Source organism: Myotis nattereri (genome assembly GCF_964212035.1).
Source record: "Myotis nattereri genome assembly, chromosome: 20".
NCBI lineage: Eukaryota > Metazoa > Chordata > Mammalia > Chiroptera > Vespertilionidae > Myotis > Myotis nattereri.
Window position 1 is genome coordinate 5,084,907 of NC_138096.1, and position 13,747 is coordinate 5,098,653.

Genomic DNA, 13,747 nt, shown 5'->3' on the forward strand with positions numbered 1-13,747 from the left:
AGCCAGAAAACCCAGGTGCAAGTCCTATGTGTGTAACTAAGCCAACGGACTGATCTGGACAAGGACTTGCTGTCTCTGAACTTCGGTTTTTATTTTTGAACCAGACTAAAATAAGTAGTCTAATCTTAGAGCTCTGGCACGTATCAGTCCAGTGTTGGGTGATGAGTGTTCAAGTGCCAGGTGAGCTATAACTGCACAGCTTTCACCTGGAAGAGGTTCCAGGCAGGACGGAAAGTTGACAAATAATTCTCTGGCTTTGTCTTTGAGCAAAGGTGAAGTGTAGAGAGAGCCATGTTCCTAACTCATGAAATGAGTGAGAAAAGTGCAATTGAGACCAAGGGGAGCTTTAAAAACAAAACCCAGGGGACCAGACTCTTGTCTGTTGGTGGCACTCGTGGTGAGCTAGTGGCAGTGCCTGTGGTGAGCTAGTTTGATAAGTAATGGAATATTTATCCAAGTTGGATGCCAAATGGTAGTTAAATCTACAAGTCTGTCCTGGATTTGAAATGCTTTTCTTTAAAAAAAATTTTTTTTTATTGCATTTTAGAGAGCGGAAGGGGGAAAGAGAGAAACATCAATGATGCGAGAGAATCATTGTTCGGCTGCCTCCTGCACACCCCCACTGGGGATGGAGCCCGCACCCCAGGTGTGTGCCCTGACAGGGAATCAAACCAGCAGAGCCACACTGGGCAGGGCGATTAGAGATCTCTAATCTATAGAGTGAGGAAGCCTAAAACTTGGACTTAATACAGTTTATCTTTAATCCAATTATTTCCTATCTTTTGAAGCACACTCTCTAAGAATTAAAGACATTAGTGTTTTCATGCCATTCTTTTTATATTAAAAAAAGGTAAGGTTTTAACAAGGGGGACAGGCCTCATTCCCCACAGAACAGTAGTTCCCATGTATCCATTAAAACGGTTTATGGGGAAAATAATGAAAAAGCAGCATCTTGTGTACATATAGGCTTGGCTGTTGGACTCTGGAATGCTCGCTAGTGGTTGTAAGTTCATACTGATGACCCATTGCTGACTGAGGAGCGAGTGCCTTTAACCCCCCCCCCACACACACACACACACTGCTGCTCAGGAACTCTCATCCCTGATTTCCAGGCAGTTGGAGAAGACAAACCCCTCGCATTCCAGCCCAGGGCAGCCTTTCAGCGGCTTTAGTGGAGGCGGGGTCAGGCTGCGAGGGCAGCGATGGTGGCACGGGGCACAGCGGCACTTCTTGAGGCTTCACTTTTCCTTATGAAAATAAACCTAATGCCTTCCTGACGTCACTCAGCAAAGCACTGTACGTCCGTGTGTGCAGGGCGTTCTCCAGGAGGTGGGGGCAGAAATGATTTCTTACGTGCCAGTTCCCCAGGCCACCAGCAGGCGTGTCGTGTTTCTCCTGCCGCCAGGGAGCACTGTATTCTCTCTGAATCCCCGCAGACCACCCGGTCTTCCCAGAACACAGCCTCATGTGCACGCCTACTCATCCAGTGGCTTCCCATTTCTTTAGAATAAAGACCAGAATTCTTCATCTGGCCACGTGCCTGGTCCCTAGTCCGGGAACCCGTTCGCATCCCTGAGCAAGTTGCGGCTCCCTGTGCTTCAGCCTCATGTCCTCTCTCTGCTCCTTGACCGTGTGGATTCCCTTTCTGCCCAGGTCCCGGCACGTACTGTCATTGCCGACTGGCACAGGGTCCCCTACATTCCATTCACTTGCCGATCCCTCACCCCCGCCATGGAGGCAGCTGTCCCTCCTTCAGAGTTCCAGCCAGACACTCCGCTCTCAGGCCACCTCCCCACCTCCCGAGGCCTCTCCTGCCTGTGATGCTCACGGCTCCTGCCCCTGCTCCTCCTCTCTGGTGATGTCCCTGGGTTAACATCTCATTCTGTCCCAGACTGCTCAGCTCTTTGAGGGCTTATTGCTGTATCCGCAGCCTGGGGGGAAGTCTGACCCCTATTCGGCATCCTCAGAAACCGCCCCCTGCTTGGGAACCGCCCCGTGAGGGCGTGCGGGTGCTTGTCCAGGGGTCTCCTTACCAAACAGTGAGGTCCTATGCCTGACAAGAACTCCGAGTTTGCTGAACAGGCTGAAGACAAAAGAAAACCAAAGAGAAAAAGGGGAAGGGGGCAGGTAGGAAAGATAGGGAGAAATGGAAATAAAATAAAAACAGCTGATAAGTGTCCCATTTAACCCATAAGAAAAAACTTAAAAATATGTTCCTAATGTCTTCCCTGCTGATATGCTGATCAAATTCACCCCCAACCCCTTGGCGGCACCGCAGGAGTGTCCTGGCTCACGTCACGCGGCCTTTCAGAGGTTTGCATGTTGGGATTTCATCCTTTTAAAATATCAGTCAGATTCCAATCTGTTCACAACCCGTCTTTCTGTTGCACCTAAGAAACATGCCCAGAGTTCTTGCTCCGGTTGCAGGGCACTGCCCCTGGCTCCCCCTCCTTCCGTCACACATCTCCTTCCCCATCTGCCCGAATCAGCCACTTCACTTCCTCATTCTCTGCCCCAGGGCCTTTGCACCTGCAGTTTTCTCTGCCTGGGCCCTTCTTCCAGCTGCATGCACGGTCTGTTCCTTCATTGTTCCTTCAAATAGCTCTGGTCATTTCCCACTTCCTTGGGTCGGCCTCCTAACCACTCCCCTTGTTACTCTCTCCAGTTGCTCTAATCCCTATATTCTGCTACCTATTTTTACTGTGGCCTGATATTATGTTACATGCTGATTTTTGATGAATTGTTTGTTATCTGTATCCCAACTAAAATGCAAGTACCTTGAGAACGCTGTTTTGCTTATTACTTGAAGTTTGAGAGTGTCTGGTATGTAACCAGTATTTATTGAGTGAATGAATAATGAAATGAATGACACTTTCAGGGACTACAGCACAAGCCCTAAGATTCCCACCAGCCAATAGAAAGGGATGTAACAAATCCTGCCCTTCTGCTCGTTTTGTTTTCGTTACCATCAGGAATTCTGAGGCACCAAGCACAAGATGAACGGGACCTTTCTGAAAGTACTCAGAGGCTCCGTAATGAGTGCCTTATTTTTTTTGTTTTGTTATTTGTATCATGTCACTGAACTGGCTCGCTGCCCTTCTAAAGCAAGTATTAGTTTCCATGTATATTTAATTCATTCATTTTAGGACACTTTTTTGTATAAAGACTATAGCATACTCAAATGTCATAAAAACTTAAAATCAGACTGGAGTTGTTAACCCCAGGATCCAGGAAGTGACAAAATGTTATACAGTGAGGGAAAAAAAGTGTGCACACACATTATACATAGAATACAGAATAAAGACATCATAACGTCAGACTATCTTGTGAGCAGTCAAATCACTGTAACTTTGGACTTGCTTTTCTTATTCTTATCACAAAGTAATATATATGTAGTGGTTGTATAATTCACATTTCTGTTAATCAAAATGAGGGGATTACATCTTTCAAGAACAGTCAGCCCCATGTTAAGTATCTCATGAGAGTAGGATTTAGCTTTCTCAGCTCCTGATGCTTTTTTGCATAATAGCATGGTGCTCCTCTTTCACCAAAGACCAAACAGCATTCAGGCAGATGAGCTGCTCTGAATCCAGGTGAATGCAATCAGAAGGCAGAGACGCTGGGTAATCAAACTGGAATTCCATTTATTAGACTTTCAGCCACCTCATCCCATAAAGGCTGTGAGCTGACTTCACAGTTGCCACGCAATGTGATTTAACAAGGAGGCGAGCTGGTATGTGGAGGGGGGTCCGTGGAGAACTCAGTAGACCCCCAGCCTGGGCAGCGCTTCCACCGCTTCTGAGTGCATCAGCTCCTCGCCGAGGCCCGCTTCTCCGCTTCTCTACTGACATCCGCATAACCACCGTAGCAGGAAACTGCATGTGAGACTCGATTGTCAGAGATCCGTTTGAGCTATTACATTGAGTTGTGCTGTGGACTAATTTTTGAAACACAACTATGAGTAGAAAGGAAGAAAACTGGTAAATTCTCAGGGCAATTCATACATCTTTTTTCTTCTTCTTCTTTAGGAAACGATGCAGCATCCATTGTCAACTGTCTTCACATTTTGGGTCAGACTCTGGATGCAAGGTACACGGGTCCATCTTTATCTAAACCAGCGAGTATCGTAATGACATTGGAGAATATTAAAATGGGCTACTTGCCTTCATTCTATTCTTTGGGACAGTACTAAAGATTTCGGTGTAGGTGAAAAGAAGAATCCTTGGTAAATTACTAATACAATGGCATTTTGTTATTTTCACGATTGTATGTAAATCGTTAAATTTTAGTAATTTCCGCAGCATCTTGGCGTGTAACTAGGGCTGAGCTGGGAATGTGTCCTGTGAGGGAAGAGTGGTAGTGATAGCTCTGGAGGTCATGTGGGTGTTGAGGCACCCTGCCCGGCTCACGTGTGCGATAACATTTACTTTATCGGAAACATGAGGGTTTACTCTCAGGTTACAGATGTAGAGTGAAGCCTAAGACTGCCCAGTGAGTGGTGGTCAGCCAACCCGGTCTATGCCCTTTCTCTGCCTGTCATCGACACGACCGGCGACCCAGCATGTGGTCTGAACAGAGTCAACCCATGTAGCATGACCGACTCAGCCTTCAGCCACACATTAAGTTCATTTATTACCCATGACAAATCCAAGTGAAAGTTTCTCAAGGTCTCTTACAGAGAGTATTCCATGATTCCTTGGATAATCCAGGTTTGTGTTTAAAACTTTGTTTGAGGTGTTTTGTATAATAAACAGCGAAAGGAGATGCCATTGTGCACCTTCATTCTTACTGGCAATGGTGGCCCAGGAGTCTCCTTCTGCATATGAGGAGAGGCTGGTATATCACTCCACATCTCCCCTCAAAGCACCGAACTCCCGTGTCATTTGACGACTTGGTGGAGTTGCCATTGAATGTTTCTTTCACAGCCATTGCTCCGGAAACATTCTCCTTCGGTTGGATTTGGGATGAACTGAACTGGCTCAGCAGCTGTGTTTGCTTAGTTTTAGAATAAACACTCTCAGAATTTGAGACCTGCTAATGCAGATGGAAAACTAGGCATTTGCCCTGCCCTCTGCTCTGAGGTTCTCTTGGAGTTGACTATGAAGGAATTTAGGATCAGTGGTGAATTACAGAGCAGTGTGGCTAAACTCCAAGTGTGTGGAAGTGTTTGAGTGGATGTAAAAGGCTGACAACTGAGTGAGTGCTGTGAGAACGCGGAGTGTGTTCCTGCTCACTGCTCCCTTCACGCCTGCCCTCTGTCCCCCCGCAGGACCGTCATGAAGACCGGCCTGGAGAGTGTGAAGGGCGCACTCAGTGCATTTCTGGACAGCGCAGCAGAGGACCTGGACAGGACCCTGGAGAACCTGAAGGAGGGCCAGTTCACGCACACCCGCAGCCAGCCGCGGGGCGTCACGCAGATCATCAACTACACGACGGTGGCGCTGCTGCCTGTGCTGTCCTCCCTGTTTGAGCACATCGGCCAGCACCAGTTCGGGGAGGACCTGATCCGTACGTAGACCTGCACCTAGAGCCTCATTTCTAGGCGGCACAGGCAGCTGTGGAAGCCACATCTGGGGCCCTCCAACGCTGCGTGAACATTGACCTGCTTGTTTTGCAGAACATTCTAGGTTGAGTGTGAGTTACAGAAACCGTTCTTGCAGAGGTAGACCCCCGAATCGCATGACAGTCTTCCACGGTCCAGGTGCCAATTCCAACGTCACTGTTCCGTGTTGTCTCTTCCCGTGGCACTTGCTAACGTGGTCTGACCACGGGACACACGTGTGAAACGTTTCCATGGCTGCATGACCAGCAAACTGAAGGCTGCCGAGACCAGTCTGTGTCCAAATAACCTGTCACCTTGGGTCACCCACACAGCTGCTGTTAACAGGTTTCAGTCTGTTTTCATTGGGGATCTGACCGGCTGTTGTTGGCTGGAATTCAGTAATTATTAAAAATATCCACAGGCCCGGCCAGCATGGCTCAGTGGTTGAGCATCAATTTATGAACCAGGAAGTCACGTTTCGATTCCTGGTCAGGGCACATGCCCAGCTTGTGGGCTCCGTCCCCAGTAGGGGGCGTGCAGAGTCAGCTAATCAATGATTCTTTCTCATCATTGATGTTTCTATCTCTCCCTCTTCTTTCCTCTCTGAAATCAATAAAAATATCTTCTAAAAAATATATAGCTACAGAATGCAGAAGGTTATGTGGGAAAAAATAACGCATGACCTGCCCCAGTGTCCTGCCCTGTGCTGACATGACCATGAGAGAAGGTGCGAGTCATTGCCGTGCAGTCTCAGACCCAGCTGCTGAGACGCAGTGTGTAGGTCCCAGGGGCGTGCAGCTCTGCGCGAAACCCACTGCAGAGCTGGGTGACGACAAGGACACTGGCTGCGGGGTTTGCTGGAAGCAGTGGGAGCACTGCTTGCAGTGTGGCCATGGAAACGGTCTGGAGGTCACGGTGGCTTCTCCATTGATGTCGTGTTTCCTGCAGGAAACAGTAGCCCAGTTAGAATTGGAAATTCAAGGTTCTTAGATTTCCTTGCCAATAGACATCTTATTGGGTCAGAGATCATCTACCAGGTTTTGTTTGATTCTCTAGCTGCAGAAACCACCAAAGTGACTTACTTATACTGCACATGCCAGGTTGTGTCAGAAATAGTTAGCACACTCCGTCCCCTACCATTCTCATGCTGGTTCATCGAGACCTAAAGTAAAAGGTGCCGCCTTCATACTAGTATACCTTGGGAACAGGAGTCAAACACCCACCTGCCCTCCAAGTTACTCTTGTGTTACTTTTATCCTTGAAGAAATTTTTTATTCTTATACTTAGAGAAAAATTATAAAGAAATTGTTCCTGATCATGTTCTGAATAATCACAGGGCTTCTTTAGAATGCTCTAAGATCCTGACAGAAAAGAATTTTGTTTGAGAAAACCTTTTCGTATTTCCTTTTACATATTGTTTGTTCTTATGTTGTTTCTCTCAGACATTAAAATATCAGCATACCTTTAATATGGAATTTTGGTTTTCGCGAAGCTTTCTTAGACATTGTGTAAATAACAAGTGTGGTTTTTTTTTCACGTGCAATTCTCTTTTTCCCTAGTGGAAGATGTACAGGTGTCCTGTTATCGAATTCTGACGAGCTTATATGCTCTGGGAACGAGCAAGAGTATTTATGTGGAAAGGTAAAGTTTTAAATTTAACTTTGTCTCAATCACTGTTTTAAGTATTATAACTATTACAAGTGTTACAAAAAGTCTTCGCTCAATAACTTTTTCCTTAGTTAGAAATTAAAGAACCAGATTCATTTTATGGATTCTTTGGGAGTAGATACACAATCTTTAAGGTAAGTTTGATTTATGTTAAGGTTTGGCTGGTGACTTGGGCTGTGAAAGAATTCCCAGCTAAGAAGTTGCATTTACTTTCCAGTAGAGGTAAGGGCGGTGTATTGCTAGTCATTATAGGGCTGGGAGCAAAGGGGTGGCCTGCTCTTCAAGCTGTGACTGTTGCCAAGCTTCAAGGAAGGAAGGGGTCAGGGTTGTGTTGATGTTGAGCAGGTTACAGGGCTGTCTTAAAGAGTTACAGTGTGTTTGCTTTCCAGGAGACAGTCCAACAGATGTCCCAGGGAGGTGTCTTATCAGTATTTTCCCAAGCCTATAAAACATGCTTAGGGCAAAAGTTATGAAGAGTTTAAAAGAGGCTTTTTTTGAAGGTGAGGTGGGAAGGGAACTTTCTACTAACTAGAGATGCCTTCCTGCAAATTATCTGAGTTGTAAAAACAGCAGGGAGGAGGGTATACAAGAATGTAGCCTCGAGAGTAGCTTATGTTGTCCCACAGTTTGAACAGAGGAGCCAACAATCTGAGGGTTTAATTACCAGGTGCTTCTCATAAATTGTGGAAGACCACAGCGAAGAAGGAAGGCCTTTTTCCTATCCTTACAATATAATAAAAGAGTTATGGGGGGAAAAATAAAGCAATCTCAGTAAAGACCATATTTAATATAAAGCTTTAACTTAAGTGTTTATGAATCTGTTAGTGCAGGTTTGCAATGATAAAATGACCTGGAAGAATATAAAACTAACATTTTGAATATGAGTAAAATATTGTTTTTTTAATGAAAAAGTGGCATAAGTGCTAATAAAAATATAGTAATTTTATTACAAGTCATCTAAAAGAAAAATGGCTATTTCCAGAATACCAACACAAATGATCAGAGTTGGTCTGAGAATTACTACTTGAATAAAGAACTTAAATTATTAAATAATTGACAAGAATTATTAATGCTAGACTAATCAGATGTAAGGGAATACATTGCTGACTTTGAAGTCATGCATGAAACATTTTAACCTATTAAATTCTTAAATAAATTATTTCTCATTATTTTAAAACATTTATTTAACCCACATTATGTGCCTGAAATTTTGCCATTCTGCATCCTATTTTTTTTTTTTAATTCTCACCCAAGGATATTTTTTTCCATTGCTTTTCAGAGAGAGTGGAAAGGAGGGAGGGAGGGGGAAAGAGAGAGAAACATTGACTGGTTGCCTCCCGCACTAGCCCTGACCAGGGGCAGGTAGTGAACCCACAACCCAGGCCTGTGTCCCCAACTAGGAATCGAACCCATGACCCCTTGATGTGTGGGCTGACCCTCCAGCCTCCGAGCCACACTAGCCAGGACTTACTGTCTTGTAAGCTAAAAGATAATTTGGCTTTCTTTTTTAATGGCAGGAACTTCATTATTGAAAGCATGTGATGATTTATAATATAGAAATTATACTTGAGGGTTAATCGTATTAGCAGTACTATTATTATCCCTCAGGTTAAACTGCCAGTTTTAATACACCTTCAGTTTTTTACTTGGGAGAAATAAAAATCACAAGCATTTCCCCTCCAGGCAGCGATCTGCAGTGGGCGAGTGTCTGGCGGCCTTTGCGGGTGCCTTCCCGGTGGCGTTTCTGGAAACTCATCTCAACAAACACAACAGCTGCTCCATCTACAATACTAGCTCCTCACGGGAGAGAGCAGGTAACGCAGGGGCAGGGGCAGCAGCTGAGACTCGAAGCCACGCATCATGTCACTTTCCGTTTGGGAAAATCTGGGTAGATAACCCCCATTTCTTTCACTGCCCCAGTGGAGAAAGCTTACCGATGATTTCACGGATTGGCCTCTGAGAACCTACTAGAATTATCTGCTAGGATTTGAGTTGAGTTGGGGGAGGATAGGGTAGGAGCGTGGGAAGGAGAGAGAGAGGCTGACACGGCTGCTAGGAGGAAGGGGACAGGCCCAGTGGAGGCGTGTGGGCATGCTGAATCTTGAAGCCCAAACGGCATCCTGTTTGTGTCTGTGACTTCAGTGACCACCATTTCTTCTTGGGTGTGTTCCTCTAGCTCTCAATCTGCCAGCCAACGTGGAAGATGTTTGTCCAAATATCCCATCTTTGGAGAAACTGATGGAAGAGATTGTGGAGCTGGCCGAGTCCGGGATCCGCTACACGCAGATGCCGCACGTGATGGAAGTCATCCTGCCCATGCTCTGCAGCTACATGTCCCGGTGGTGGGAGCAGGGCCCCGAGAGCAACCCCGAGAGGGCTGGGCTGTGCTGCACGGCTCTGAACTCGGAGCACATGAACACCCTGCTGGGGAACATCCTGAAAATCATCTACAACAACCTGGGCATCGACGAGGGGGCCTGGATGAAGAGGCTGGCAGGTGAGGGCTGGGCAGGAGCGACCGCTTCAAGTTGTCTTATTTCCAAAAAGATTTGAAATACAGAAACTAGACTTTTTCTACCTCCGTCTTTATTAATATTGCTCCTGTGCTAAACAGTATTATCGTTGCCGTCGTGCTGTTCTTTAGAAAGTAGATATCAGACTGTGAGTGACTTCCCATGTGCTTTTAGGGAAGGAACCATTTTCCTTCTGACAACCTCTCTAAGGCCAATGGGTAAACACAGCAGCAAAAGCTAATGACTCTGCAGACAAAGATGAACCTGGGTTTTGAATCAGCCCCTCAGCAGTCTGTCCCCCAGGATGGGGGAGGATGCTCGGGCTGCCTCACGTGTTCGCACTGCAGTGATGTGCCTTTGCCCTGCGGATGTGGAACAAGTGGAAGCAACGTTAGCGCTCACCGCTGGCCTGTGGTTACTAGTGGGCACAGCATAGAGCAGAATACAGGCCATCTTTACAGTAAGGCAGGCATTTTCATGACTTGGAAAATGCCCACAATAGCAAGGAGGATGAAAAGAAAAGGACTTTAAAATGGAATTCAGAAATCCATATAAGTATATATTTGTGGAATTACTTATTTATAAAAACTCCAGAGAGAAATACATAACTGTCTTACTAATTAGGTAGGGTGATTATGGTTGATTTTAGTATTTCCCTTTTATACGTTTCTGCAATATATATGTGTTACCTTTAGGGGAAAAATTCCTTTTAAAAATCTCCTAATCACGTCTAGAATGGTTGCTAACAACCACAACTGTTCTTAAGTAAATGAGCAGTGAGTGTTGTATGTAATCCCCCTCTTCCCAGGACAGGATGGGGGTAGTAGGGGAGGGAGCAGTACCTTTGCTCATACACTGTGGAACAGTGTGCAGCTACTCTAAGGCAAGGGGACCTTTGCCATTTGGGGAATTTTCTTTTTTGTGTGAAAAGAGATGATTTGCAAAGTGAGTGAATATCTTTTCTTAATTTTTATTCTAAATTAGCTGTCAATCTTTTTTAAAAAAAAAACAACAACAAGGAAGCACATCAAATTCAATTCCTAGTCAGTTGGGGACTAGACCCTGAGGCCACGGCTGACTCGGGGCAGACGTGCTGGGGAGGGCTCTCGCGGAGCCGCTGTTGTAATGACAGTCTGTCCTGGGGGACCTGACGTGTATGCGGACACAGCATTGACGTCTGTCTTCACAGTGTTTTCCCAGCCGATTATAAATAAAGTGAAGCCTCAGCTCCTGAAAACTCACTTCTTGCCATTAATGGAGAAACTGAAGAAAAAGGCAGCCATGGTGGTCGCGGAGGAAGACCATCTGAAAGCTGAGGCCAGAGGGGACATGTCCGAGGCCGAACTGCTCATCCTGGACGAGTTCACCACGCTGGCCAGGGACCTCTATGCCTTCTACCCGCTCCTGATCCGATTTGTGGACTATAACAGGTAGAAAGTTCAAAGCGATTGATTTCTCTAATGGCACCCTGACCTTGCTGGGTTCCTGTGTCCCAGACAAATGGCTTCATTCACTAACCTCTTAGCGATGAGCCTGTTCATACTCAGATGTTTCTAGATGCATTGTTTTGACGGAGCATCTTAAAATTACAACCAGGAAGGGCATTCTGAAGCAGGCCCAGTGTTGGGGGTAAAAGTTAGCAGTTGGGCAGTTCCGGTGTTTTAGTTCACAGTGTTACCACTGCACACTTAGCCGTCTGCGCTCTGCGGGAAGCCAGCATCCCTAAGTTACTTGGCTGCATATTTAAATTTTAAGTTGTAACTGAGGAGCCACTTCATTGATTTTGTGATCCAGGGCAAAGTGGCTCAAAGAACCGAGCCCGGAAGCCGAGGACCTGTTCCGCATGGTGGCCGAGGTGTTCATCTACTGGTCCAAGTCCCACGTGAGTAGGGCAGCATGGGCAGGGCTTGCTGTTTGCAGGATGTTAAGGCCTTTCAAACATTTAGCCAATTTTCCAGCCCCTTAGCGTTTCTCAGACTTGTCTCCTGGGGGCCACTTAACTGGCGAGGAGGGAGAATGCTCAAATACTTCCCTTTGCCAGTGCGTCTGTGGCCCGGAATTAAAAGTGAGTGAAGGGATGTTACGGAACTTGAAAAAGCAGATGGAACTCCTGACCGGGTGGGAAGCTCCATCCCATTGCTGTGCCCTGTGTTTATCCCGAGACACATGCTTTCCCAGCTAAACCAGGTCTGAGTAGTCATTCAACCCGAGGTAGCTGTGTGTCCACGTTACTTAAATCCTCTCACCCTTCGTTTCCTGACCTTTGAGACTTTGTATTTATGTGCAATGCCCAGAACTGCCGCCCCGGGCAGGCGCCTTCATTGTATTCAGCACATACGTGTTCCCTTTCTTGATGAGTCTTACATATCAAGTTAACATTTCTCTTCCTACGAACTTCTGATCACATGGACTTCTTATTTATGTGATTGTAACTGGAATTTCCTTTGGGACTTATCAGAACTTCAAAAGAGAGGAGCAGAACTTCGTGGTCCAGAACGAAATCAACAACATGTCCTTCCTCATCTCTGACACCAAGTCCAAGATGTCAAAGGTATTTCTGTGCTGTGTCGCGGCGAGAGAAGTGTCCCCATGCAGCTTTCATTGGTTGGTTTATTGTTTATTTTTTGAAAGTTTATAAGTGGACTTTGATAGATTTGGTAATGTTATTTACTGAACACACACACACACACGCACACACAGAGTTGAGGGGACCCAGGACTGATGTACTCACGGATGGTATGACACGCAGACAGAACGATCAGGGAGGAAGAAGTTGTGACTCAGTGTCCCTAGGAACAGAAGGCACCGCATGGAGACGGGTGTGTGGGGAAGCCCAGGGTTGGTCAAGAGCAGAGGTAGTGAGGGGGAAGCGTGGGCAAGAACCTTTGCTGGGGCTTCTGCAGGAAGGAGCAGAGTTACCATGGAGTTTTCATATATCCATATCTTCTCTAGAATTACAATGTGCATTTTCCTTCTAAAATTATAAAGAAATGCACACCAGTGAATTGTAATGACTTGGGAATCGAAAGTAGGACTTAAAATTAGAAGAAAAAAAGAAAAAATGTCCTCAGTAGGATTTTAAACATAGCGACCAGCAGAGAAAGAGCAAGTGGAGCCCGGAGAGGGCCAGGTCCGAGCGGAGCAGCGCCTGACCCCAGCACCGGTCCGCCCGCAGGCCGCTGTGTCCGACCAGGAGAGGAAGAAGATGAGGCGGAAAGGAGACCGCTACTCCGTGCAGACCTCCCTCATCGTGGCTGCGCTGAGGCGGCTGCTGCCCATTGGCCTGAACATCTGTGCCCCCGGAGACCAGGAGCTCATTGCTCTGGCCAAGAACCGGTTGAGTATGGTGAGTTCCTTCTCGCGGGGCTGCAGCATCCCACCCCTGGCTCACGGGGTTTGCAGGCCTATCTTCCAGGGCTCTCTCCACTGCTCATCTGCAGCGGTGCTTTATCAAGTGGTTTCTGCACAGGCCCTGAACTCAGATTCAACGGCTGTCTATTGTTTTGGGGTTTTCTTGGGGGGGTTGGCGGTGGGGAGGCTGATTTTATTTCTAAATTATGTTAATCACCTTCAGGGCACATTCAGGAGCCACATGGAAAAGATACAGACAAGTCACAGGTAGTGAGAAAAATGGATTTCATCTAGATCCCTATATAGGATTTTTGATGAAGGGCGATTTTTCAGTGTTAGGAGCAGCCATGGTGATGTGCGGTGTTGACTTTTAAACCAGCAGCTCTTTGCAAGCATTGAGATTTACGTTCTCAAGATTTCTTTATGGCCCGTTTTCCATTGTCATGGCTACGCTTATGAGGAGGCAGTTTTTCAAAAGTGTACATGGGCCTATTGTTTTTGTATTTGTGTAAATTGGAGGCCTCGCTCCTGCCCTGGCAACTCTGAAGCTCCCTGAGTGTGTCTGGAGTTGAGCAAATGAGCGAGGCTGGCGAGTGGCTATGGCCTGATGAGAGACCCTGAGGGCGGGCTCCAGGCACGGCATGGCGCACACGTCATAGGTGCTCAGTTACTC

The 13,747-nt window shown here is 46.5% G+C and overlaps 2 protein-coding genes across 2 annotated transcripts in view; both read left to right on the forward strand.

Annotated features, from left to right (window-relative positions):
• GPR137B (G protein-coupled receptor 137B) overlaps positions 1-13,747 on the forward strand; it is a 499,787-nt gene that overhangs the window by 363,671 nt on the left and 122,369 nt on the right. The window lies entirely within an intron of this gene.
• The window catches only part of RYR2 (ryanodine receptor 2), a gene marked incomplete at its 5' end in the record, with an annotated part of 202,230 nt that overhangs the window by 132,386 nt on the left and 56,097 nt on the right, over positions 1-13,747 (forward strand). The window contains 9 exon segments of the mRNA XM_081114327.1: positions 4,029-4,089; positions 5,270-5,508; positions 7,102-7,183; positions 8,894-9,024; positions 9,387-9,707; positions 10,913-11,153; positions 11,518-11,605; positions 12,182-12,274; positions 12,899-13,069. Coding sequence (XP_080970453.1) covers positions 4,029-4,089; positions 5,270-5,508; positions 7,102-7,183; positions 8,894-9,024; positions 9,387-9,707; positions 10,913-11,153; positions 11,518-11,605; positions 12,182-12,274; positions 12,899-13,069 — 1,427 coding nt within the window.